Genomic DNA, 26,195 nt, shown 5'->3' on the forward strand with positions numbered 1-26,195 from the left:
CCTACCTGGTTAAATGAAGATGAAATTCAATTTTAAGATTTAAAAAAACTAGAGTAATGTCCAGTATAATGCACTTGGACACACTAGATTCATTTCCAGTATAGTGCAACTGGACACACTAGGGGTGGTCAATGCCAGTCTGTAAAGGCTATACATTGTGTGTAGTTGTTTGTTCAAGACCAGCATTGACAAAACACTTCATTAATGTGTGTAGCCTGCAGCATAACAACCTAACTAGCACATCATTTGATTTGGTTAACTTTCATTGAGGTGACATCATAAAGGTTTTCTGTGATTGTATTGACTAGGTCCTGAGCTCAGCAAGGGGAATGTCCAAGGCTGTAGGTTAAGTTAAAAGACGTCTGTATATATTATGCTGATATTTTGTATCTTTTGTGATACATTGAGCCTTTTGGGGTGTCTTATGCCTAGAATTAGCCAAGGAGGTTGTGTGGTTCATTTGGTTCCTATTCGGAAAGTTTGATAAATTGTGTAAATTTGACATGTATATTTAATTGTGCAACAAATGTATTTAGGGTGTCAGACTCAAATATTGTAATACAATGCAAATTCAGGGGCACTTCTGAAATATTTTGGAGCACCCTCTGTCACTGGCCAGGATGAGGAGCCATCTACCTCCTCAGCCACACAGGTGTCTTCACAAATGTTGTCTGAGCCTGAGGATGAGGATGAGGATGAAGACCCATTTGCTTCCACTTCTCCCCAGCAGGATCCTTCAGGTGTGTTTGTGCGCATGCACACGTGTGTGTGTGTGTGTGTGTGTGTGTGTGTGTGTGTGTGTGTGTGTGTGTGTGTGTGTGTGTGTGTGTGTGTGTGTGTGTGTGTGTGTGTGTGTGTGTGTGTGTGTGTGTGTGTGTGTGTGTGTGTGTGTGTGTGTGTGTGTGTGTGTGTGTGTACACGTACATGTGATTATGTGTGCATTCCTGCATAAAGAAATTATTTCCCTTTTGTAAAGTTTTAAGTTTCCATATTGTAGGTAACAATGATGATTTTATTATTACTGGGTATGTATGTGGGATGTTCCACCACTATAAATGCTGTGAATAATGTGTGTGTCACGCGCTGGTCATAGTATGTTGTGTTTTTCTTCATGTATTTGGTCAGGCCAGGGTGTGACATGGTTTTTTGTATGTGGTGTGTAGCTTAGTGGGATTGTAGCTTAGTGGGGTGTTCTAGCAAAGTCTATGGCTGTCTGGAGTGGTTCTCAATCAGAGGCAGGTGTTTATCATTGTCTCTGATTGGGAACCATATTTAGGCAGCCATATTCTTTGGTTGTATTGTGGGTGATTGCCCTTAGTGTCTTGATGTCCGTGTGCTGTGTTAGTTGACACAAGTATAGGCTGTTTTCGGTTTTCGTTTTGTTTATTGTTTTGTAGTGTTTGTGTTTATTCGTGTTTACGTTGTGTGATTAAACATGGATCGCAATCTACACGCTGCAGTTTGGTCCGACTCTCCTTCACCACATGAAAACCGTGACAGTGTGTAAACTAATGCCCATGTGATCTCCATTAGAAATGTCTGTAGCAACATCCCCACCAAATCCTGCTGCTGAGGATGAACCACTGTCTACAGACCCTGCTGCTGAGGATGAACCACTGTCTACAGACCCTGCTGCTGAGGATGAACCACTGTCTACAGACCCTGCTACTGAGGATGAACCACTGTCTACAGACCCTGCTGCTGAGGATGAACCACTGTCTACAGACCCTGCTGCTGAGGATGAACCACTGTCTACAGACCCTGCTGCTGAGGATGAACCACTGTCTACAGACCCTGCTGACCTTCAGTTCTTACTGAATTCAGACACAACTAGTTTGCAGAGGACTAAGTGAGGAACCACCTGACTTTGTTTTCCCCAAGGAATGAGAGTGATGGAAGAAGTTACCACCACCAGTATTTCAGGAAGACCTTGGTGAGTGGTTGATAAATATCCCTAGACGTTTGGTTGGTGTTTTCTGAAAGAAACAACAGCCTCTTCTGCTTCTGCTGCAAACTCTTTCCTAAGAAGAAAATTAATTGATCAAACTCAGGACTGACAGACTGGAAACATGCAAGTTCTTTGCTGACTTCACATGACACCAGTCCAGAACACCAAAAACTGCATGAAAACATGGAAAGAACTGGCAATGAGGATCAAAAAGAGGAAACGATTGATAAGCAGGAGATGGCACGTATGGATACTGAGAGGATAAGATGGAGAGAGGTGCTGAGACGTCTGGCTGCTATTGTGTACTGTCTGGCAATTAGAAATCTGGCACTAAGGGGCCACACAGAAACACGGCACGCTCCATCAAATGGACATGTCCTCAAAGAGGTTGAACTGACGGCACAGTTTGATCCAGTCATGAAAGAGAACCTTAACTGTGTCCAAAAAGGGACCTGGAGTCACGCCACCAGCTACCTCGGCCACCAAATACAGAATGAACTCGTTGATTTGTTGAGAAGCAAGGTCATTTCAATAACGTTGAGTGACATCCAGCTGGCAAAATTATTCTCTATCATCCTAGATTGCACCTCAGTTCAGCCACACTGAACAGCTGTCAGTTGTGATGACAATTGTGTCACTGAAGGAGGAGCCCCACATAAAGGAACATTTTATGGGTTTTTTTGGAGGCAGAGGAGTCCACTGGCCAACATTTTGCATCCCTGATTCACAAAAGACTAGAAGAGCTAAACATTCCTTTTGAGGACTGCAGAGGACGGTCTGATGATAATGGGGCAAACATGAGAGGCCAAAAAGGGGCGGCAGGGTAGCCTAGTGGTTAGAGAGTTGAACTAGTAACCGAAAGGTTGCAGGTTTGAAACCCCGAGCTGACAAGGTACAAATCTGCCGTTCTGCACCTGAACAAGGCAGTTAACAACACTGTTCCTAGGCTGTCATTGAAATTAAGAATTTGTTCTTAAACTGACTTGCCTAGTTAAATAAAGGTTTAAATAAATTGAAAAACAAAGGTGTCCAAGCCAGACTCCTGGAAAAGAATCCAAGAACTCTATTGGTGCCTTGTGGGGCTCATTGAACCTGGTTGTGGCTGATGCTGCTGCTGAAAGTCCTGTCCATGCAGCAGGTTACTTCGGCATCTTACAACAAACTGTACACCTTGTTGTGAGTCTCCACACAGCGATGGGCCATCCTGAAAAAACATGTGGACATCACTTTGAAGATGTGGACTGAGACAAAGTGAGAGAGTAAAATTAAGGGTGTCGAGCCACTTAGGTATCAGACAGCAGCAGTGAGAGAGGCATTGAGGCATTGAGGTATCAGGCAGCAGCAGTGAGAGAGACACTGAGGTATCAGGCAGCAGCAGTGAGAGAGACACTGAGGTATCAGACAGCAGAGGTGAGAGAGGTACTGAGGTATCAGACAGCAGTGAGAGAGACACTGAGGTATCAGACACTGAGGTATCAGGCAGCAGAGGTGAGAGAGACACTGAGGTATCAGGCAGCAGAGGTGAGAGAGACACTGAGGTATCAGACAGCAGAGGTGAGAGAGACACTGAGGTATCAGGCAGCAGAGGTGAGAGAGACACTGAGGTATCAGACAGCAGAGGTGAGAGAGACACTGAGGTATCAGGCAGCAGAGGTGAGAGAGACACTGAGGTATCAGGCAGCAGAGGTGAGAGAGACACTGAGGTATCAGCCAGCAGAGGTGAGAGAGACACTGAGGTATCAGACACTAAGGTATCAGGCAGCAGAGGTGAGAGAGACACTGAGGTATCAGACAGCAGAGGTGAGAGAGACACTGAGGTATCAGGCAGCAGTGAGAGAGACACTGAGGTATCAGACACTGAGGTATCAGGCAGCAGAGGTGAGAGAGACACTGAGGTATCAGGCAGCAGAGGTGAGAGAGACACTGAGGTATCAGACAGCAGAGGTGAGAGAGACACTGAGGTATCAGGCAGCAGAGGTGAGAGAGACACTGAGGTATCAGACAGCAGAGGTGAGAGAGACACTGAGGTATCAGACACTAAGGTATCAGGCAGCAGAGGTGAGAGAGACACTGAGGTATCAGACACTGAGGTATCAGACAGCAGAGGTGAGAGAGACACTGAGGTATCAGACACTAAGGTATCAGGCAGCAGAGGTGAGAGAGACACTGAGGTATCAGACACTGAGGTATCAGACAGCAGAGGTGAGAGATGCACTGAGGTATCAGACAGCAGTGGTGAGAGAGACACTGAGGTATCAGGCAGCAGTGGTGAGAGAGACACTGAGGTATCAGACAGCAGTGGTGAGAGAGACACTGAGGTATCAGACAGCAGAGGTGAGAGAGACACTGAGGTATCAGACAGCAGTGGTGAGAGAGACACTGAGGTATCAGACAGCAGAGGTGAGAGAGACACTGAGGTATCAGACAGCAGTGGTGAGAGAGACACTGAGGTATCAGACAGCAGTGAGAGAGGCACTGATTGAGGTGAGGGATCAAACCAAAGACCCTGTGATGAAGATTGAGGCTCCTTGTCAGAGGAGGTGGGATCATACCTCTTCAGCATCTGTACGGTGGTGTGGTATGACATCTGGAGCCAGATCCAACATGTGAGCAAGCTGATGCCGTCACCCAGGATGCATGTGGATTTTGCAGTCAGTTTTCTCAGACAGACAGAGAGAGGTCTCAGCAGCTACAGGGCAACGGGCTTTATGAGGCAAGGTAGCCTAGTGGTTAGAGCGTTGGACTAGTAACCGGAAGGTTACAAGTTCAAACCCCTGAGCTGACAAGGTACAAATCTGTCGTTCTGCCCCTGAACAGGCAGTTAACCCACTGTTCCTAGGCCGTCATTGAAAATAAGAATTTGTTCTTAACTGACTTGCCTAGTTAAATAAAGGTAAAATAAAATAAATAAAAAAATGACTGCACAAACGTCAGCTGAGGATACTTGCTAAAGCACAAACGTCAGCCGAGGATATTTGCGAGGGTATGAATGTAGCAGTTGTTCTACAACAAAAAAAGGCTGAGGTCTACAAAGTGGCTCTTTTCATACAAATCATTTGATGAGCCTTTGAGTGATGCCCTGAACACGCTGGTGGTGACATTTTTCAATGTCATTGTTGATGCTGCAACCTCAGCCCTTCAGGAAATATTTTCCACGTTGGAAAATGTGGGAGAGAAGTTTGGAGTGCTGTCAAGGCATGAGGAGGTCGGGAATAAATAGGCCATAGGAGCGAATAGTTCCAATTTAGCAGATTAACACTGGAGTGATAAATGAGCAGATTATGATGTGCAAGTAGAGATACTGGTGTGCAAAAGAGCAGAAAAGTACATTAAAATCAGTATGGGGATGAGGTAGATAGATTGGGTGGGCTATTTACAGATGGACTATGTACAGCTGCAGCGATCGGTTCAGCGATAATCTGCATCAGTTGCAGCGATCGGTTCAGCGATAATCTGCATCAACTGCAGCGATCGGTTCAGCGATAATCTGCATCAGCTGCAGCGATCGGTTCAGCGATAATCTGCATCAGTTGCAGCGATCGGTTCAGCGATAATCTGCATCAGTTGCAGCGATCGGTTCAGCGATAATCTGCATCAGTTGCAGCGATCGGTTCAGCGATAATCTGCATCAACTGCAGCGATCGGTTCAGCGATAATCTGAATCAGTTGCAGCGATCGGTTCAGCGATAATCTGCATCAGCTGCAGCGATCGGTTCAGCGATAATCTGCATCAACTGCAGCGATCGGTTCAGCGATAATCTGCATCAACTGCAGCGATCGGTTCAGCGATAATCTGCATCAGTTGCAGCGATCGGTTCAGCAATAATCTGCATCAACTGCAGCGATCGGTTCAGCGATAATCTGCATCAGTTGCAGCGATCGGTTCAGCGATAATCTGCATCAACTGCAGCGATCGGTTCAGCGATAATCTGCATCAACTGCAGCGATCGGTTCAGCGATAATCTGCATCAGCTGCAGCGATCGGTTCAGCGATAATCTGCATCAACTGCAGCGATCGGTTCAGCGATAATCTGCATCAGCTGCAGCGATCGGTTCAGCGATAATCTGCATCAGCTGCAGCGATCGGTTCAGCGATAATCTGCATCAACTGCAGCGATCGGTTCAGCGATAATCTGCATCAGCTGCAGCGATCGGTTCAGCGATAATCTGCATCAGCTTCAGCGATAATCTGCATCAGCTGCAGCGATCGGTTCAGCGATAATCTGCATCAACTGCAGCGATCGGTTCAGCGATAATCTGCATCAGCTGCAGCGATCGGTTCAGCGATAATCTGCAAACAAGCTAGAACCGCCACTGGGTTTGCTTATTATAAGGAATCCAAAATTATTTAGACTTTTACTTTTACTTTTGATTTTGAAGTATATATTTTAGCAATTACATTTACTTTTGATACTTAAGTATATTTAAGCAATTAGACACGAGGGGGTGTGGTAAAATGGCCAATATACCACGGCTAAGGGATGGTCTTGTTGCTGACTGCCTGGATACAGCCCTTGGCGGTGGTGTATTGGCCAGATATCACAAACCCCAGAGGTGCCTTATTGCTATTATAAACTGGTTAACAACGTAATTAGAGCAGTAAAAATACATGTTTTGTCATACCCGTGGTATACAGTCTGATATACCACGGCTGTCAGCCAATAAGCATTCAGGGCTCAAACCGCCCTGTCTATAAGTAAAACCAAATACTTTTAGACTTTGAATCAAGTAGTATTTTACTGGCTTTTACGTGAGTAATTTACAATTGTAATTGACCATTGTATACCTTTCCACCACTGACTGTTAAAGGTAATTCAAGCAATCAGCCCGTCAAGTATTCAACCAAGTGCAGCTAGAAGGCGACACAGGGTGCAGTTTCCTTCCTTAACCACCGGGGGGACGCATTTGCCGTGAGTGTCCATTAAAGCTACAATATGTAACTTTTTGGGCTACCCAATAAAATCACATTGAAATGTGAGTTATAGATCTATCATATGCATTGAAAGCAAGTCTATGTTCTATGTGCACTATTTCTATGCTTCCCATTCTTACGTTTCATTTGGATTATTTTACTTCTGGTTTTGTACGGCAGCTTCAAACAGCTGACAATACAATATTTTTGATTATGGAAAATATAATTCACAGCGAATCAGAGGGTACAATGATTTTCAACACAATTTCTGCTTGTTTTGTCTCATTTAAACTTAAATTAGGAGAGCTATTCTAATTTTAGCAACCAGGAAATGGCGCAGCTGTCTAAGGCACTGCATCTTAGTGTCACTATAGTACCTGGTTCAAATCCGGGCTGTATTGCATCCGGCCGTGATTGGGAATCTCATAGGGCGGAGCACAATTGACCCAGCGTCGTTGGGGTTTGGCTGGAGTAGATGTCATTGCAAATAAGAATTGGTTCTTAACTGACCTGTCTGGTTAAAATATATATATATATAAATATATTTAAAGTGGCCTTGTCTTGTTGCACTCTGTTACATCCTAGTCCACTAGATGTCAGCAGTGTCTTCAACAACACTGTGCGCTGCTTTCACAGCATCATATGTTCGCTGGACACGTGTTTCTTCAAGAACTATGTTGGCTACGTTTGTTATACGGTGGCACTAACTACACCCCTTGAAGGTTTAGGGTAAATAACTTCGGGTAAGCAGGCAGCCTTTGTCAACCAACCAGATTGAGCTAAAGTTATCAATTTCCCTCAATGTAGCCCGGGGCAGTGGTTGGGATGTTGTAGAAACAGTAGGTAGGCTATGGAGCATATATAGTGTTTTGTTTCTTTAAAACGGCGTAAAGATACACCAGAACAAAGAGAATAATAGCGTGTTGAGCGGACAGTCGTCCTTGCAGACAAGGTCATCTATTTTCAATTGAGAATATTACGATTCTTAGGCTATAGTTGTTTTCAAGAATTCAAAAGCAAAATGAAACACTTTTATATATTGTTGAACTGTCTGTTCCATCTCAACAGATAGAGAGAGATAAAGAGTGGGAGAGAGAGAGATGTGCCTCCACGCCAACTGTGTATTCAACACAAGTATTGTCATTAAATTCTCCGTTCTGACCCATTCTTAATATCGCCACTAAACTGCTGACTCCAGCGTTTTAAACTTGAATTCCCGCGGATTGACAGTGACAGACGTTGTCATTCCATTCAGCATCATTTAACATCCTCACTCTCCTCATCCTCGTCCGCTGGCCGAGGCGCGCTCCTCTCCTCTCGAACCCACCGTAGCGCACTGCTGGCATTGGCAGCGGCAGGGAGTCCACGGACCGTGGAGGGTAGGCATTGAATGACAGTACGCGGTGTGGTGTGCAGTGGGCGCGGAGGGCTTACCCGGTCTGCCCTATATGGTTGTGGAATTAGCTCCATGCTAATATCGGCAGGAGAGGCAAAGCATCGCGTTTCTATCTAGCCTACTGCCTCTCTAGTCAGTGGTGTCTTTCAGAGTCTAAACAGGCTCCTTCACAGCCATGGCTGAGGGCGGAGAAGGGGAAGATGATATACAGTTCTTGCGAACTGTAAGTAGATACATTATTTGCCTACTTTTTATGCATAACAAAAGCGTGTTTTTTTTTCTTGTATCGAGTGTGGATGTGGTTTTATATTGCTACAACTGATGCTGGATAGAGAGAGAAAGAAAGAGTGTCCTTTGCTTGAATACCTGGACTAATGCTAGATCTGGATATTACAACTTTCAAAATTATTCTAATGCTCTGTCTTAAAATATATGTTTTTTTGTGCAGTTTTATTTTGTGGCGTTTTATATAATGCATGAGATTCTGCCCTTTTTGGAGAAATTGTCCTATAAGTGTATGGTGCACGTTATGGGCTGCAGCGCAGTGAACTAGCGGCATTTTGGCTCCCCGAGCACCTGTCGCCACACTGGGATTTAAATGAAAGTCCCAGCTGTAAGTGCAAGGGGCACATTTATGGGCCTACATAACCATTACCAAATGTTTAAAACACAATGCAGGATAAAAGTTGTGATTTTTATAGGAACTTTCTAATATGATTCGTTTGGAGTATGGTCGTGTTGTCAGATCTACTGGCCTCTATAATGACAATTATTTATAGATTAAGCTTGATGAACATAAGGTTTCTTGTTTTTTTTTCTCCCTCGGGTTGTCTATCAGCGTGTGGGTTGTAAACGTCCTTTTCTGATAGGCTGTTGTTGATTTAATCGTCAAGCGAAAAGCTGAAGCTATTTTTACCTGTGTGCTTTGCATTGACACGGGCTGAGATGTTTTAATAAGTTCTGTTCACACTTAGAGAACCCCAGGCAAGGCTCAGCTATTTTAGTGGACACCGCAGATCGGTTTCTTACCATAGGCTACATAGGGTAGATGTTGGGGTACAAGGCAGTTATTTTTTTGTTAAAGATATGATGTACAGTATGTATGTTGGCCTGGTGTGAATAAACATCCATCATAGTTGGTTGACCATTGACATATCGGCTAGTCTGGACGAGCCTTTACCACCTTGGGACACTGGAGATGTGTGTGTCACCTATAACCCAACTAATTCAGTATGGTTCCTAAAGGCATCAGGGTAACACCTTGTCAATGGGCTACTGGTTGTAGACTATAGCTTGTGTACATTCAGATAATGACCTCTATTAAGAGGCTTATGCCTAATGCTTGGAGTTTGGATCATTTGTGAAATCTTAGACATGATGTTGTCTATAAACTGTTATACGATGGAGAATAACACATTACATTTGGTGGTTTGGTTTTCGCTCTTAGGAGCAACTTGAATTTGGATGTTGATCCAAATGATTAAGTGAGCATAATTGATTTGTACCATAGCATTATCTAGAGTTGGTTTTAGATCCGTAGCGTACAGTACGTTATCATAGAGAGAAAACCCAGTGGTGGCTGTTTGACAGGTGACAGGTCGGCCACCAGTATTTAACAGGCCTGTGATATGCTGACCCCGATGGCTCTCAGATTCCCGACACTCACACCACTCAATGGCATCCTGATTATCTGATGACAACAGACATATTCCAGGAGGGGTTCCCCCCCCCGGGCCCCAAGTGTAAGGGTTTTCTTCTGGTGAAAGAGAGGCGGACCAAAATGCAGCGTGGTGGTTATTCATGTTTTTAATAAAGACGACTATACATGAACAGACTATACAAAACAAGAAAAGTGAAAACCTAAACAGTCCTATCTGGGGCAAACACAGAGACAGGAACAATCACCCACAAAACCCAACACAAAACAGGCTACCTAAATATGGTTCCCAATCAGAGACAATGACTAACACCTGCCTCTGATTGAGAACCATATCAGGCCAAACATAGAAATAAACAAACCAGACACACAGAACATAGAATGCCCACCCAGCTCACGTCCTGACCAACACTAAAACAAGGAAAACACATACGAACGATGGACAGAATGTGACAGAACCCCCCCCCCCCCAAGGTGCGGACTCCGAACGCAAAACCTAAACCTATAGGGGAGGGTCTGGGTGGACATCTGTCCGTGGTGGCGGCTCTGGCGCTGGACGTGGACCCCACGCCATAATTGTCTTAGTCCACCTCCTTAGTGTCCCTTGAGTGGCGACCCTCGCCGCTAACCTTGGCCTAGGAAACCTAACAACGGTCCCCACTGGACTGAGGTAGCTCGGGACCGAGGGGAAGCTCGGGACCGAGGGGAAGCTCGGGACCGAGGGGAAGCTCGGGACCGAGGGGAAGCTCGGGACCGAGGGGAAGCTCGGGAGAGGAAGCTCGGGACCGAGAGGAAGCTCGGGACCGAGAGGAAGCTCAGGAGTGAGAGGAAGCTCAGGAGTGAGAGGAAGCTCAGGAGTGAGAGGAAGCTCAGGCAGGTTGATGGATCTACCAGATCCTGGCTGGCTGGTGGTTCCGGCAGATCCTGGCTGACTGGCAGATCCTGTTTGACTGGCAGATCCTGGCTGACTGGCACTTCTGGCGGATCCTGGCAGACTGGCGGATTCTGGCTGAATTGCGGATCTAACTGATCCTGGCTGACTGGCAGATCCTGGCTGACTGGCAGATCCTGGCTGACTGGCAGATCCTGGCTGACTAGCGGATCTGGCAGATCCTGGCTGACTGGCACTTCTGGTGGATCCTTGCAGACTGGCGGATTCTTGCTGAATTGTGGATCTAACTGATCCTGGCTGACTGGCAGACCCTGGCTGACTGGCATATCCTGGCCGACTGGCAGATCTGGTGGATCCTGGCCGACTGGCAGATCCTGGCAGATCCTGGCTGACTAGCGGATCCTGGCTGACTGGCGGATCCTGGCTGACTGGCGTATCTTGGCTGACTGGCAGTTCTGGCGGATCCTGGCTGACTGGTAGTTCTGGCAGATCCTGGCTGACTGGCGGATCCTGGCAGACTGGCGGATCCTGGCACACTGGCGGATCCCGGCACACTGGCGGAGCACACTGGCGGATCCCGGCACACTGGCGGATCCCGGCGGATCTAACTGATCCTGGCAGACTGGTGGATCCTGGCTGACTGGCAGATCCTGGCTGACTGGCAGATCCTGGCCAACTGGCAGTTCTGGCAGATCCTGGCAGACTGGCGGATCCTGGCTGACTGGTGGATCCTGGCCGACTGGCAGTTCTGGCAGATCCTGGCTGACTGGCACTTCTGGCGGATCCTGGCTGACTGGTGGATCCTGACAGACTGGCGGATCTAACTGATCCTGGCTGACTGGCAGATCCTGGGCGACTGGCAGATCCTGGGAGACTGGCAGATCCTGGCCGACTGGTGGATCCTGGCCGACTGGCAGATCTGGCAGACTGGCAGATCCTGGCCGACTGGCAGATCCTGGCCGACTGGCAGATCTGGCGGATCCTGGCCGACTGGCGGATCCTGGCAGAATGGCGGATCTAACTGATCCTGGCTGACTGGCAGATCCTGGCCGACTGGCGGATCCTGGCACACTGGCGGATCCTGGCTGAATGGCGGATCTAACTGATCCTGGCAGACTGGCGGATCCTGGCCGACTGGCGGATCCTGGCTGACTGGCTGACTGGCAGATCCTGGCAGACTGGCGGATCCTGGCAGACTGGCGGATCCTGGCACACTGGCGGATCCTGGCGGATCTAACTGATCCTGGCCGACTGGCAGATCCTGGCAGACTGGCGGATCCTGACTGACTGGCGGATCCTGGCTGACTGGCGGATCCTGGCTGACTGGCGGATCCTGGCTGACTGGCGGATCCTGGCTGACTGGCGGATCCTGGCTGACTGGCGGATCCTGGCCGACTGGCAGTTCTGGCAGATCCTGGCTGACTGGCACTTCTGGTGGATCCTGGCTGACTGGCGGATCCTGACTGAATGGCGGATCTAACTGATCCTGGCTGACTGGCGGATCCTGGCCGACTGGCGGATCCTGGCCGACTGGCGGATCCTGGCAGACTGGCGGATCCTGGCAGACTGGCAGTTCTGGTGGATCCTGGCTGACTGGCGGATCCTGGCTGACTGGCGGATCCTGGCTGACTGGCGGATCTAACTGATCCTGACAGACTGGATGCGCTGGGCAGACTGGTGGCGCTGGGCAGACTGGCGGCGCTGGGCAGACTGGCGGCACTGGCGGCGCTGGGCAGACTGGCGGTGCTGGGCAGACTGGCGGCACTGGCGGCGCTGGGCAGATTGGCGGCACTGGCGGCGCTGGGCAGACTGGCGGCGCTGGGCAGACTGGCGGCGCTGGGCAGACTGGCGGCGCTGGGCAGACTGGCGGCTCTGGCGGCGCTGGGCAGACTGGCGGCACTGGCGGCACTGGGAGACTGGCGGCCCTGGCAGTGCTGGGCAGACTGGCGCCTCTGGAATGGGGCTGGGCAGACTGGCGGCGCTGGGCAGACTGGCAGCACTGGCGGCACTGGAGAGGAAGGCTCTGGCGCCTCTGGACTGAGGAGCGCTGGTGCCTCTGGACTGAGGAGAGGGAGCTCTGGCAGCGCCGGACAGGCGGGAGACTCTGGCAGCGCCGGACAGGCGGGAGCACCTGTGTTGATGGGACGGAGAAACCGCCTGGTGCGGGGAGCCGGCACTGGTGGTACCGGGCCACGCACCTCCGGGTGAGTGCAAGGAACAGGACACACCGGGTTGTGAAGGTGTACTGGAGACCTGGTGTGTATAGCCGTCATCAAATCCCCCGGAACTCCAACACACGTTTCAGGCTGAGTAGGAGGAACTGACACGGGTGACATCGGACAGCTAACACGCTCCTCAGGGCGAATGCCGTGCATACTATGCCAAACCAACAGCTTTCTCTCTACTCTGTCCAATACATCCTCAACACTCTCAGACTCAGCACTCAGCTTCGCCGACAGCTCCAATTCCATCCATGGCTCCTTACGGTAAACAGGGGGAGTTGGCTCAGGTCTGACTCCTGGCTCTGCCACACTCTACCTTCCGCACACTGCTCCATCGAATCCCAGGCGGGCTCCGGCACTCTCCCTGGGTTGACCGCCCACCTGTCTATCTCCTCCCAAGTTGTATAGTCCAGATTCTGCTCCCATGTCCCGAAATCCTGACCTCGCTGTTGCTGTTCCTTCTGCTGCTGCCTCTGTTCCTTCTCCTGCAGCTGCTTTTGCCCGTTACCACGCCGCTTGGTCCTGTTGTGGTGGGTGATTCTGTAAGGGTTTTCTTCTGGTGAAAGAGAGGCGGACCAAAATGCAGCATGGTGGTTATTCATGTTTTTAATAAAGACGACTATACATGAACAGACTATACAAAACAAGAAAAGTGAAAACCTAAACAGTCCTATCTGGTGCAAACACAGAGACAGGAACAATCACCCACAAAACCCAACACAAAACAGGCTGCCTAAATATGGTTCTCAATCAGAGACAACGACTAACACCTGCCTCTGATTGAGAACCATATCAGGCCAAACATAGAAATAGACAAACCAGACACACAACATAGAATGCCCACCCAGCTCACCTCCTGACCAACACTAAAACAAGGAAAACACATACGAACGATGGACAGAATGTGACACCAAGTACACATGACATTATGTCAATAAGTCTAATCAGGCTTTAGTCTGTCACAAAATACTATCAATAGTCAGTCGATACATAAACATGCACGTCAGTGTTAATTTAATTTGAAATGTGTTATTAGATATGATTTATATGTCATTCATAATTGAGTTAATGTGATGTGTATAATTTGTCATTTTGGTTGATGTACCATTACAGATATTATATTATTCCAAGAGATAGTCTTTATGTCCATTCATATTTTATATGTGTATCTTTAGATGTTGATTTATTCTTCAGGATATCTTCAAATATCTGAAGTGCATGATCAACATCCTCAACAAGCCCTGGTATTTAGAACGATCAACGGATCTTCCAAGATGTGTAAGGTCTAGGATATGATTAAATTATCAGCATGCCACCAGATCTGGGGATCGAGGCCGGAGTGTGTTATGCTGTTGAGGTGTAAAAGTGATAAGCCTGGCAGAGCCCTGGGCCTCTCATATACCTAGGTCTCTCAGTCGGGAGGAATTAAGGAAAAGGATTTTGAGTGGATAGAGGGACGCGTTACATCACCATGACAACTTCAATATGAAGGATACCCCCAGAATAAGGTACCGGGTAGGGAGTGGACTATTTTAATTAGGTTTTTCACTCACCACGTTTATTCCTGGCAAATGTCTGTCCTCACTCTGCTACCCTATGGACAAACATTAAGAATACGCTACGTGATGAGTTAATGCCTATTAGGCAGCTAGTTGAATTGATCATGCTACTTTGTATCCGTTGTTTTTTAGCAACCTTGTACTTTACGAAGTTTTTGGAACAGATTCCTGTTAGAACGTTCCACAAATGATACCCACCCGTTCGAAGTTAGGTGCGAATTGAAGACTTTGTAGTTCTTTAAATTGTCCAGAACAGACACAAGCTACGTTTCCATCCAACTGGCTACATATTTTCTAGATAATATTCTAAAATCCGCATGAAAACATCACGCGCATTTTCCCACAAGGGATTTGTTTCCATCTAATTGATTTGCTGCGGATTAAATACTGTGCGTGATGACGTAGTGCACATAAACAAATGCATTTTGTTCTTAAATTCCCATGTACTGAATGCAAAAATACAAGTTAAATGTGTTTCCATTGCATGTTCAACTCTACTGATGATTTTCTCACCTCCCAAAAATGTTGCGTTAAATAGCGAATGTGCCCCAACAGTTTGCAGATACAGTGTGGGTATAGCCTATATACATGATGAGATTATTATGGACAAACGACAGCCATGATCATGTCGTCGGAATAAGACCTTCAATAAGGAGCATCAAGCTCATCACCGTGCACTTTCACCACCCTGTGAAGTTTATCATCATGTATTTCATCTGTAGCCTAATAAACTGCATGCTTTCCCGATGAGTCGTAATGTGATGGTCACAAAACATGTCATCGCGTGCCTCCCAAGTTTACTTGATGGTTATTAAATCAATATTTGCACATAAAAACGTTTCCACCGATAAATATCGCATAATTAATTTACCAACACAAAAAGATCCCGCCGTGTCTATAGTATTTTGTTTTGTCGACATTTGGAAAGTCTACTAACAAATGTTCTTGTTCCATCAGACCTGGCGCATTAAACATTTTTATCCAACATGAAGCCTACTTTACTCCATAAAAAGGTTGGATGGAAACCTGGTTACAGAATTCAAATGGCTGTCGCTTTTATCTGCAGCATTGGCAGCTGTTGAATTGTATGGCCTTATTATTTCGCTGATAGAATATTTTGTCCGTGGCGCTATTTCAGGCATCATGGCTGTCTATGTTCAGAATATTAAAGATGACAGAACTCCTTGTATTGCAGTCTGATGAGTATTAGCAACAGGTGGAAGAGCGTTTCTTTTTGAATCGGTAATGGTGTTGCAGGCCAACAGAATATAATTGGAAGAACTATCAACACAACAACAAAATAAGGTAATTTATGTTGCACATCAACTGATGTGTATTCACAAGAGGTGTAGATTTTTGTAATAATTGCTAATGAGGTTGCAGTCCTGGCAAATGGAAAACAACACGTACGAATTTGTAGCATTTCCGTGAAATTGGACTTGTTCATCATCTCAGTTACAAAGTGTGATTGTGGAGTCAGAAGTTCAACTGCTTGGATATACAGTAGTGCTGAGCGATTAACCGACATTTCGTATTTTTTCGGTTATTAAAAGCAACTAATTGACCCACATTCAATTACTTGAAATGTAGTTAGTGTTTTGTGTGCCCGTTTCTCTAGAGGGAAATAAAATCATTTATGGGACCCTGGGCAGAAGGGAGTTGAGTTTTCATTGAGCAATATTCAACCAAATTCAGTGCAAGAACGTGGTAATTAACTAAAATACCCACAATCCACTGCGCCTGTTTTTTTCCCCATCTCAGACAGATTAATTTACTATGTTAGGTTAGAAACACACAAACTTGCATAGAGAGGAAATGTACACAACAGATGAGAAAGTTATAGAACGTTTGTGAAATGATTCCTTATCTACTTTGAAGAGCTCGTCAAATGACTTCGTCAGACAGCTCTGCAGCATGCTTAGGCAGGCTAGCCCAGCTCAATAGGATGACTGAAGACAGTACAGTATGGGGAGCAGAAAGAAAGTTGTCTGGCTTTTTGGTTGCTTCTACCTGAACAGAGATGAGATGGTGACTTTAAGGAATGCAAAATAATAAAGTCATCAAATAAAAACTAAGTAATAAACTCAACTGAATTATTTTATTATTTCTTAGTAATTTCCTGTTTCTTCTATTGATGTCTACCCAATGTAGACCTGACAGAGACAATATTCAATATTTTCAATGTTTTGGCAATTGAATGTTCACTATTTTTGGCTTTGGAATGTCCATTAAAAGCTCTAAAATCATTTTAATGTTGTTATTTCATAATACATTTCGTTAATGTTTTAAAAAATTATTGAAATCGTATACCGTGATTATTTTTAAACCGACCTCAAAAGCACTAATCGCTCAGCACTAAAACTACAGGTAACTGCCAAAATAAAGGAAACACCAACATAAAGTGTGTTACATTTACATTACATTTACATTTAAGTCATTTAGTGACTTACAAATAATAGTGGGCACCACGAGCCAAAACAGATTTAATGCACCTTGGTATATCTTCTACAAGTGTCTAGAACTCTATTGGAGGGATGTGACACCATTCTTCCACAATAAATGAGATAATTTGGTGTTTTGTTGATGGTGATGGAAAGCGGTGTCTCTGGTTCCACTCCAGAACCTCTTAGAAGTGTTCAGTTGGGTTGAGGTCTGGTGACTGAGATGGCCATGGCATATGGTTTACAACGTTTTCATGCTCATAAAACCATTCAGTGTCCGCTCTTGCCCTGTGGATATGGGGCATTGTCATTCTATGGGGGCATAGCCACGATAGGCAAAATAATGGCCCAAATAATGGTGTGCCCAGGATTTTTATACATGCACCTAAGCATGATGGGATTTCGTTGCTTAATTAAGTTAGGAACCACTCCTGTGTGGAAGCACCTGCGTTCAATATACTTTGTATACCTCGTCTACTTAAGTGTTTCCATTATTTTGTCAGTCACACATATATTTCTATTCCAATGATATCAAATGTTGTGGTTGTGATGTCATACTTGTCATTAACTCAAGGGGTGATATGCAGAGTTGTGTAGGTAGATGCACCTTTAAACGCCCGGTATCTACACCTTTAATCCCAGGTAAAGTGCTTTTCCTAGTCCCTAGCCTAGGTGGTTTTCCTAGTCTCTAGCCTAGGTGCTTTTCCTAGTCCCTAGCCTAGGTGCTTTTCCTAGTCTCTAGCCTAGGTGCTTTTCCTAGTCCCTAGCCTAGGTCCTTTTCCTAGTCCCTAGCCTAGGTGCTTTTCCTAGTCTCTAGCCTAAGTGCTTTTCCTAGTCCCTAGCCTAGTTGCTTTTCCTAGTCCCTAGCCTAGGTGCTTTTCCTAGTCTCTAGCCTAGGTGCTTTTCCTAGTCCCTAGCCTAGGTGCTTTTCCTAGTCCCTAGCCTAGGTGCTTTTCCTAGTCCCTAGCCTAGGTGCTTTTCCTAGTCCCTAGCCTAGGTGCTTTTCCTAGTCTCTAGCCTAGGTGCTTTTCCTAGTCCCTAGCCTAGTTGCTTTTCCTAGTCCCTAGTCTAGGTGCTTTTCCTAGTCCCTAGCCTAGGTGCTTTTCCTAGTCCCTAGCCTAGTCGTTGTCGTCTCGCCCCCCCCCCTAGCAGTAGCTGTAGCAGTAACTGTAGCAGTAGCAGTAGCTGCAGCTGTAGCAGTAGCAGTAGCTGTAGCAGTAGCTGTAGCAGTAGCTGGAGCTGTAGCTGTAGCTGTAGCTGTAGCAGTATCTGTAGCTGTAGCTGAAGCAGTAGCTGCAGCAGTAGCTGCAGCACAATGCTTATTTGGAGATGATGTTGTTCTGGAAGCATTCTACATTTCATAGGAGAGCTCTTTATATTTAGCCTCTTCAAAACAAAAACAGATGCTGCCAAAGCCCATGTATACACACTGTACACGCGCTCCCTTGCTTGCTGGCTCCCGCCCACACCACACCATGGGTCATCATTGCATCAGCTGGGCAGATAGCACAAGACCAGTGGCATTTTAGCACCATTAGGTAATAAACAGCTTGCTACCGCAGAGTTTTATAGGGCATGAAGATATTGTCAGGACTGTGGAGAATAAGATGAGGATAGCTGTAGGAGCAACACTGTGGAGAATAAGACAAGGATAGCTGTAGGAGCAACACTGTGGAGAATAAGGAGTATAAGCAACACTGTGGAGTATAAGACGAGGATAGCTGTAGGAGCAACACTGTGGAAGAATAAGACGAGGATAGCTGTAGGAGCAACACTGTGGAGAATAAGATGAGGACAGCTGTAGGAGCAACACTGTGGAGAATAAGACAAGGATAGCTGTAGGAGCAACACTGTGGAGTATAAGACGAGGATAGCTGTAGGAGCAACACTGTGGAGAATAAGATGAGGATAGCTGTAGGAGCAACACTGTGGAGTATAAGACGAGGATAGCTGTAGGAGCAACACTGTGGAGAATAAGACGAGGATAGCTGTAGGAGCAACACTGTGGAGAATAAGACGAGGATAGCTGTAGGAGCAACACTGTGGAGTATAAGACGAGGATAGCTGTAGGAGCAACACTGTGGAGAATAAGACGAGGATAGCTGTAGGAGCAACACTGTGGAGAGTCTGTTAGAAGCAGTTTGAATATTAATTATGTTGTTTGATTACATTACTCTATCTCAGTGATTCACTTTGCAGTTATTGTACGATGACTCATCTTTGTTTTAGGCTTTTTGACCAAGATATATACAAAACAAATGTACAAATATCTGCTGTGTTTGACACAAAAATTACACCGTTTTGTTAAATGTTTCCCAGTGTTTAAACAGTTTATTTGCACTGCTGCTGTTCAAATTCATTACAAATCTGACCACTTTGTCCACAAAAAGATGATTGCATGTCTTTGGGGATCTCTGTCATGTCACAGGGTTGGTGAGAGAACACTAGGATACATTTGGGGTAGTAGAGGTGGTCGGCAGTGGTTTCTATGACAATTAAAATACCATTGTTTGACTCCCCGTCTCTCCAGAGCTCTTTCATCCTGTTGAAATGAAAATGAGAGGATTTAAACTGCTGGGCCAGAGCCACTTGAGATTGGTTTGCAGCCAGGTGGATTTCAGCCAGGTGGATTTCATCCAAGGGTGTCTGACTGTCTGTGCCTCTGTGGTACCACAGACAGGTAATGGTGTGTGGGCCAGCTTCCTGAATCCAGATTAGTCCTATAAATTTATTAATAATCTGTCTTTATCAGAAAACTGAAATTGGTCCTTTAAAGTTTGGAATAAACCATTGTTGTGTGTTTGGGGCCAGGTTTACCTGTGGTATTGCAGATATGACAGGTGTTGATCCATGCCCAGGTTTACCTGTGGTATTGCAGACATGACAGTGCTCAGAGTCATCACTATCCTCCAGGAGAGGGTCAGAATCACCATCTGTCCTCCCCTAGGGGCTCAGAGTCATCACTGTCCTCCACTAGGGGCTCAGAGTCATCACTGTCCTCCACTAGGGGCTCAGAGTCATCACTGTCCTCCACTAGGGGCTCAGAGTCATCACTGTCCTCCACTAGGGGCTCAGAGTCATCACTGTCCTCCACTAGGGGCTCAGAGTCATCACTGTCCTCCCCTAGGGGCTCAGAGTCATCACTGTCCTCCACTAGGGGCTCAGAGTCATCACTGTCCTCCACTAGGGTCTCAGAGTCATCACTGTCCTCCACTAGGGGCTCAGAGTCATCACTGTCCTCCACTAGGGGCTCAGAGTCATCACTGTCCTCCACTAGGGGCTCAGAGTCATCACTGTCCTCCACTAGGGGCTCAGAGTCATCACTGTCCTCCCCTAGGGGCTCAGAGTCATCACTGTCCTCCACTAGGGGCTCAGAGTCATCACTGTCCTCCGCTAGGGGCTCAGAGTCATCACTGTCCTCCCCTAGGGGCTCAGAGTCATCACTGTTCTCGGGGCTCAGAGTCATCACTGTCCTCCCCTAGGGGCTCAGAGTCAACACTGTCCTCCACTAGGGGCTCTGAGTCATCACTGTTCTCGGGGCTCAGAGTCATCACTGTCCTCCCCTAGGGGCTCAGAGTCAACACTGTCCTCCACTAGGGGCTCTGAGTCATCACTGTCCTCCCCTAGGGGCTCTGAGTCAACACTGTCCTCCACTAGGGGCTCTGAGTCATCACTGTCCTCCCCTAGGGGCTCAGCGTCATCATGTCCTCCACTAGGGGCTCTGAGTCATCACTGTCCTCCACTAGGGGCTCTGAGTCATCACTGTCCTCCACTAGGGGCTCTGAGTCATCACTGTCCTCCCCTAGGGGCTCAGAGTCATCACTTTCCTCCACTAGGGGCTCAGAGTCATCATTGTCCTCCACTAGGGGCTCAGAGTCATCTAGGGGCTCAGAGTCATCACTGTCCTCCCCTAGGGGCTCAGCGTCATCACTGTCCTCCACTAGGGGCTCAGAGTCATCATTGTCCTCCACTAGGGGGGCTCAGAGTCAACACTGTCCTCCACTAGGGGCTCAGAGTCACTGTCCTTCCCAGGGGCTGTCAACACTGTCTTCCCTAGGGGCTCAGAGTCATCATTGTCCTCCACTAGGGGCTCAGAGTCATCATTGTCCTCCACTAGGGGCTCAGAGTCAACACTGTCCTCCACTAGGGGCTCAGAGTCATCACTGTCCTTCCCTAGGGGCTCAGAGTCAACACTGTCTTCCACTAGGGGCTCTGAGTCATCACTGTCCTCCCCAGGGGCTGTCATCCTGTCCTCCCTAGGGGCTCTGAGTCATCACTGTCCTCCCCTAGGGGCTCAGAGTCATCATTGTCCTCCACTAGGGGCTCAGAGTCATCATTGTCCTCCACTAGGGGCTCAGAGTCATCACTGTCCTCCACTAGGGGCTCAGCGTCATCACTGTCCTCCACTAGGGGCTCAGCGTCATCACTGTCCTCCCCTAGGGGCTCAGAGTCATCACTGTCCTCCCCTAGGGGCTCAGAGTCATCACTGTCCTAGGGCTCCCTAGGGGCTCAGAGTCATCACTGTCCTCCCCTAGGGGCTCAGCGTCATCACTGTCCTCCACTAGGGGCTCAGCGTCATCACTGTCCTCCCCTAGGGCTCAGAGTCATCACTGTCCTCCCCTAGGGGCTCAGAGTCATCACTGTCCTCCCCTAGGGGCTCAGAGTCATCACTGTCCTCCCCTAGGGGCTCAGAGTCATCACTGTCCTCCACTAGGGGCTCAGAGTCATCACTGTCCTCCACTAGGGGCTCAGAGTCATCACTGTCCTCCACTAGGGGCTCAGAGTCATCACTGTCCTCCACTAGGGGCTCAGAGTCATCACTGTCCTCCACTAGGGGCTCAGCGTCATCACTGTCCTCCACTAGGGGCTCAGAGTCATCACTGTCCTCCACTAGGGGCTCAGAGTCATCACTGTCCTCCACTAGGGGCTCAGAGTCATCTAGGGGCTCAGAGTCATCACTGTCCTCCTCTAGGGGCTCAGAGTCATCACTGTCCTCCACTAGGGGCTCAGAGTCATCACTGTCCTAGGGGCTCTGAGTCATCACTGTCCTCCACTAGGGGCTCTGATTCATCACTGTCCTCCCCTAGGGGCTCAGAGTCATCACTGTCCTAGGGGCTCAGAGTCATCACTGTCCTCCCCTAGGGGCTAGTCATCAAATCAAATCAAATCAAATTTATTTATATAGCCCTTCGTACATCAGCTGATATCTCAAAGTGCTGTACAGAAACCCAGCCTAAAACCCCAAACAGCAAACAATGCAGGTGTAAAAGCACGGTGGCTTCCCTAGAAAGGCCAAAACCTTTACTAGAGAGGAACCGGGCTTGTGGCCAGTCCTTTCTGGCTGTGCGGGTAGAGTTATAACAGAACATAACCAAGATGTTCAAATGTTCATAAATGACCAGCATGGTCAAATAATAATAAGGCAGAACAGTTGAAACTGGAGCAGCAGCACAGTCAGGTGGACTGGGGACAGCAAGGAGCCATCATGTCAGGTAGTCCTGGGGCACGGTCCTAGGGCTCAGGTCCTCCGAGAGAGAGAAAGAAAGAGAGAATTAGAGAGAGCATATGTGGGGTGGCCAGTCCTCTTCTGGCTGTGCCGGGTGGAGATTATAACAGAACGTGGCCAAGATGTTCAAATGTTCATAAATGACCAGCATGGTTGAATAATAGTAAGGCAGAACAGTTGAAACTGGAGCAGGAGCATGGCCAGGTGGACTGGGGACAGCAAGGAGTCCTTGTTCCTGGGACATGGTCCTAGGGCCCAGGCCATTGAAACTGGAGCAGCAGCATGGCCAGGTGGACTGGGGACAGCAAGGAGTCATCATGTCAGGTAGTCCTGGGGCATGGTCCTAGGGCTCAGGTCCTCCGAGAGAGAGAAAGAAAGAGAGAAGGAGAGAATTAGAGAATGCACACTTAGATTCACACAGGACACCTGAATAGGACAGGAGAAGTACTCCAGATAAACAAACTGACCCTAGCCCCCGACACATAAACTACTGCAGCATAAATACTGGAGGCTGAGACTCAGGACAAGGACACCCCCGGACAGGGCCAAACAGGAAGGATATAACCCCACCCACTTTGCCAAAGCACAGCCCCCACACCACTAGAGGGAAATCTTCAACCACCAACTTACCATCCTAGTATAGCCCCAAAGATCTCCGACACGGTACAACCCAAGGGGGGAACCCAGACAGGCCGACCACAACAGTGAATCAACCCACCTAGAGCCCAGGGACCGAGAGAGCCCCAGCAAGCCATGACTCAGCCCCGTAACAGGGTTAGAGGCAAAGAATCTCAGTGAAAAGAGGGGAACCGGCCAGGCAGAGACAGATAGAGCCTTTCCGTTCACCTTCCCACTCCTGGGCCAGACTACACTCAATCATATGACCCACTGAAAGATAGTCTTCAGTAAAGACTTAAAGGTTGAGACCGAGTTACGTCTCTGACATGGGAGGCAGACCGTTCCATAAAAATGGAGCTCTATAGGAGAAAGCCCTGCCTCCAGCTGTTTGCTTAGAAATTCTAGGGACAATTAGGAGGCCTCGTCTTGTGACCGTAGCGTACGTGTAGGTATGTACGGCAGGACCAAATCAGAGAGGTAGGTAGGAGCAAGCCCATGTAATGCTTTGTAGGTTAGCAGTAAAAGAAATCAGCCCTTGCTTTGACAGGAAGCCAGAGAGGCTAGCACTGGAGTAATATGATCAAATTTTTTGGTTCTAGATTCTAGCAGCCGTATTTAGCACTAACTGAAGGAAAGAGCCGGAAAATAGAGCATTGCAGTAGTCTAACCTAGAAGTGACAAAAGCATGGATTAATTTTTCTGCATCATTTTTGGACAGAAAGTTTCTGATTTTTGCAATGTTACGTAGATGGACAGGGTGTCTGCTTCTCTGGTGCCTAATATTTACTTACTTTACTTTGATTTTGGGCTGGCAGTGTTTCCCTATTCAGTTACTTAGGCAGGGTGGGATCTCTTGCTTAGCTCTGTTGCAACCTTCCTAAAACACCTTTGTTTGGTTACATTATTGTTATTCTTTATTTTAGCCCTGTATGCTTCTCTGGAGCTCCTACCCTGGGAAGGATACTCTAGAGCTCTACCCTAGGAAAGATAATCTAGAGCCCTACCCTAGGAAAGATACTCTAGAGCCCTACCCTAGGAAAGATACTCTAGAGCCCTACCCTAGGAAAGATAATCTAGAGCCCTACCCTAGGAAAGATAATCTAGAGCCCTACCCTAGGAAAGATACTCTAGAGCCCTACCCTAGGAAAGATAATCTAGAGCCCTACCATAGGAAAGATAATCTAGAGCCCTACCATAGGAAAGATACTCTAGAGCCCTACCCTAGGAAAGATTACCCTGAGCCCTACCTAGGAAAGATACTCTAGAGCCCTACCCTAGGAAAGATAATCTATAGCCCTACCCTAGGAAAGATACTCTAGAGCCCTACCCTAGGAAAGATAATCTAGAGCCCTACCCTGACCCATTACTACAGAGATTACCCTGACCTATTTCTACAGAGATTACCCTGTCCTATTACTACAGGGATTACCCTGACCTATTACTACAGAGATTACCCTGACCTATTACTACAGAGATTACCCTGACCTATTTCTACAGAGATTACCCCGACCTATTACTACAGAGATTACCCTGACCTATTACTACAGAGATTACCCTGACCTATTACTACAGAGATTACCCTGACCTATTACTACAGAGATTACCCTGACCTATTAATACAGTATATAGGTTACCCTGACCTATTAATACAGTATAGAGATTACCCTGACCTATTACTACAGAGATTACCCTGACCTATTAATACAGTATATAGGTTACCCTGACCTATTAATACAGTATAGAGATTACCCTGACCTATTACTACAGAGATTACCCTGACCTATTAATACAGTATAGAGATTACCCTGACCTATTAATACAGTATAGAGATTACCCTGACCTATTAATACAGTATAGAGATTACCCTGACCTATTAATACAGTATATAGGTTACCCTGACCTATTAATACAGTATAGAGATTACCCTGTCCTATTACTACAGGGATTACCCTGATCTATTACTACAGAGATTACCCTGTCCTATTACTACAGAGATTACCCTGTCCTATTACTACAGAGATTACCCTGTCCTATTACTACAGAGGTTACCTTGACCTATTAATACAGTATAGAGATTACCCTGACCTATTACTACAGAGGTTACCTTGACATATTAATACAGTATAGAGATTACCCTGACCTATTAATACAGAGGTTACCTTGACCTATTAATACAGTATAGAGATTACCCTGTCCTATTACTACAGAGGTTACCTTGACCTATTAATACAGTATAGAGATTACCCTGTCCTATTACTACAGAGATTACCCTGTCCTATTACTACAGAGATTACCCTGTCCTATTACTACAGAGATTACCCTGTCCTATTACTACAGAGGTTACCCTGACCTATTAATACAGTATAGAGATTACCGTGTCCTATTACTACAGAGATTACCCTGACCTATTTCTACAGAGGTTACCTTGACCTATTACTACAGAGGGTACCCTGTCCTATTACTACAGAGATTACCCTGTCCTATTACTACAGAGGGTACCCTGTCCTATTACTACAGAGATTACCCTGTCCTATTACTACAGAGATTACCCTGTCCTATTACTACAGAGATTACCCTGTCCTATTACTACAGAGATTACCCTGTCCTATTACTACAGAGATTACCCTGACCTATTAATACAGAGGGTACCCTGACCTATTACTACAGTCTGGAGGTTTCCCTGGTGAAGTCACATGTTCAGTCAAATCTTCAATTTCCTTTCTATTAGAACAAAATCTCATACCTGCTTATACCAAATTAAAAATCATTATTCCTGTTTATACCAAGTTGTAAAGCATTATACCTGCTTATAGCAATCTATAAAGATTATAACTGCAGGCTACAATTTTACCCAAAGTTGTTGTTGCGATATGTTCTATTTGAGGCCCTGAGCTTTGCCTCTCTGTCTTGTGCTTTTCCTTCTCAATTAGCCCCGAAGGAGATCCATTCGTGTGGGCATTGTGAATGAGAGCTTCATCTTACCACGTGGGTGTTGGGTTGAATAGAGTAGATCTCATCTTGAATTAGCTACAGTATCACCGTAA

General features: G+C 46.8%; 1 protein-coding gene across 5 annotated transcripts in view; it reads left to right on the forward strand.

The window, feature by feature from the left end:
- The first annotated feature begins 8,372 nt into the window (after positions 1–8,372).
- Positions 8,373–26,195, forward strand: part of LOC123995404 (ryanodine receptor 3-like) — a 295,285-nt gene continuing 277,462 nt past the window's right edge. For all 5 annotated transcript variants that reach the window (XM_046298980.1, XM_046298984.1, XM_046298981.1 and 2 more), the window contains exon 1: positions 8,373–8,479. In XM_046298980.1, coding sequence (XP_046154936.1) covers positions 8,432–8,479 — 48 coding nt within the window. In that variant the 5' untranslated portion in view covers positions 8,373–8,431. The remainder of the gene's footprint in view (positions 8,480–26,195) is intronic.

Source organism: Oncorhynchus gorbuscha, linkage group LG14, assembly GCF_021184085.1.
Source record: "Oncorhynchus gorbuscha isolate QuinsamMale2020 ecotype Even-year linkage group LG14, OgorEven_v1.0, whole genome shotgun sequence".
Lineage (NCBI taxonomy): Eukaryota > Metazoa > Chordata > Actinopteri > Salmoniformes > Salmonidae > Oncorhynchus > Oncorhynchus gorbuscha.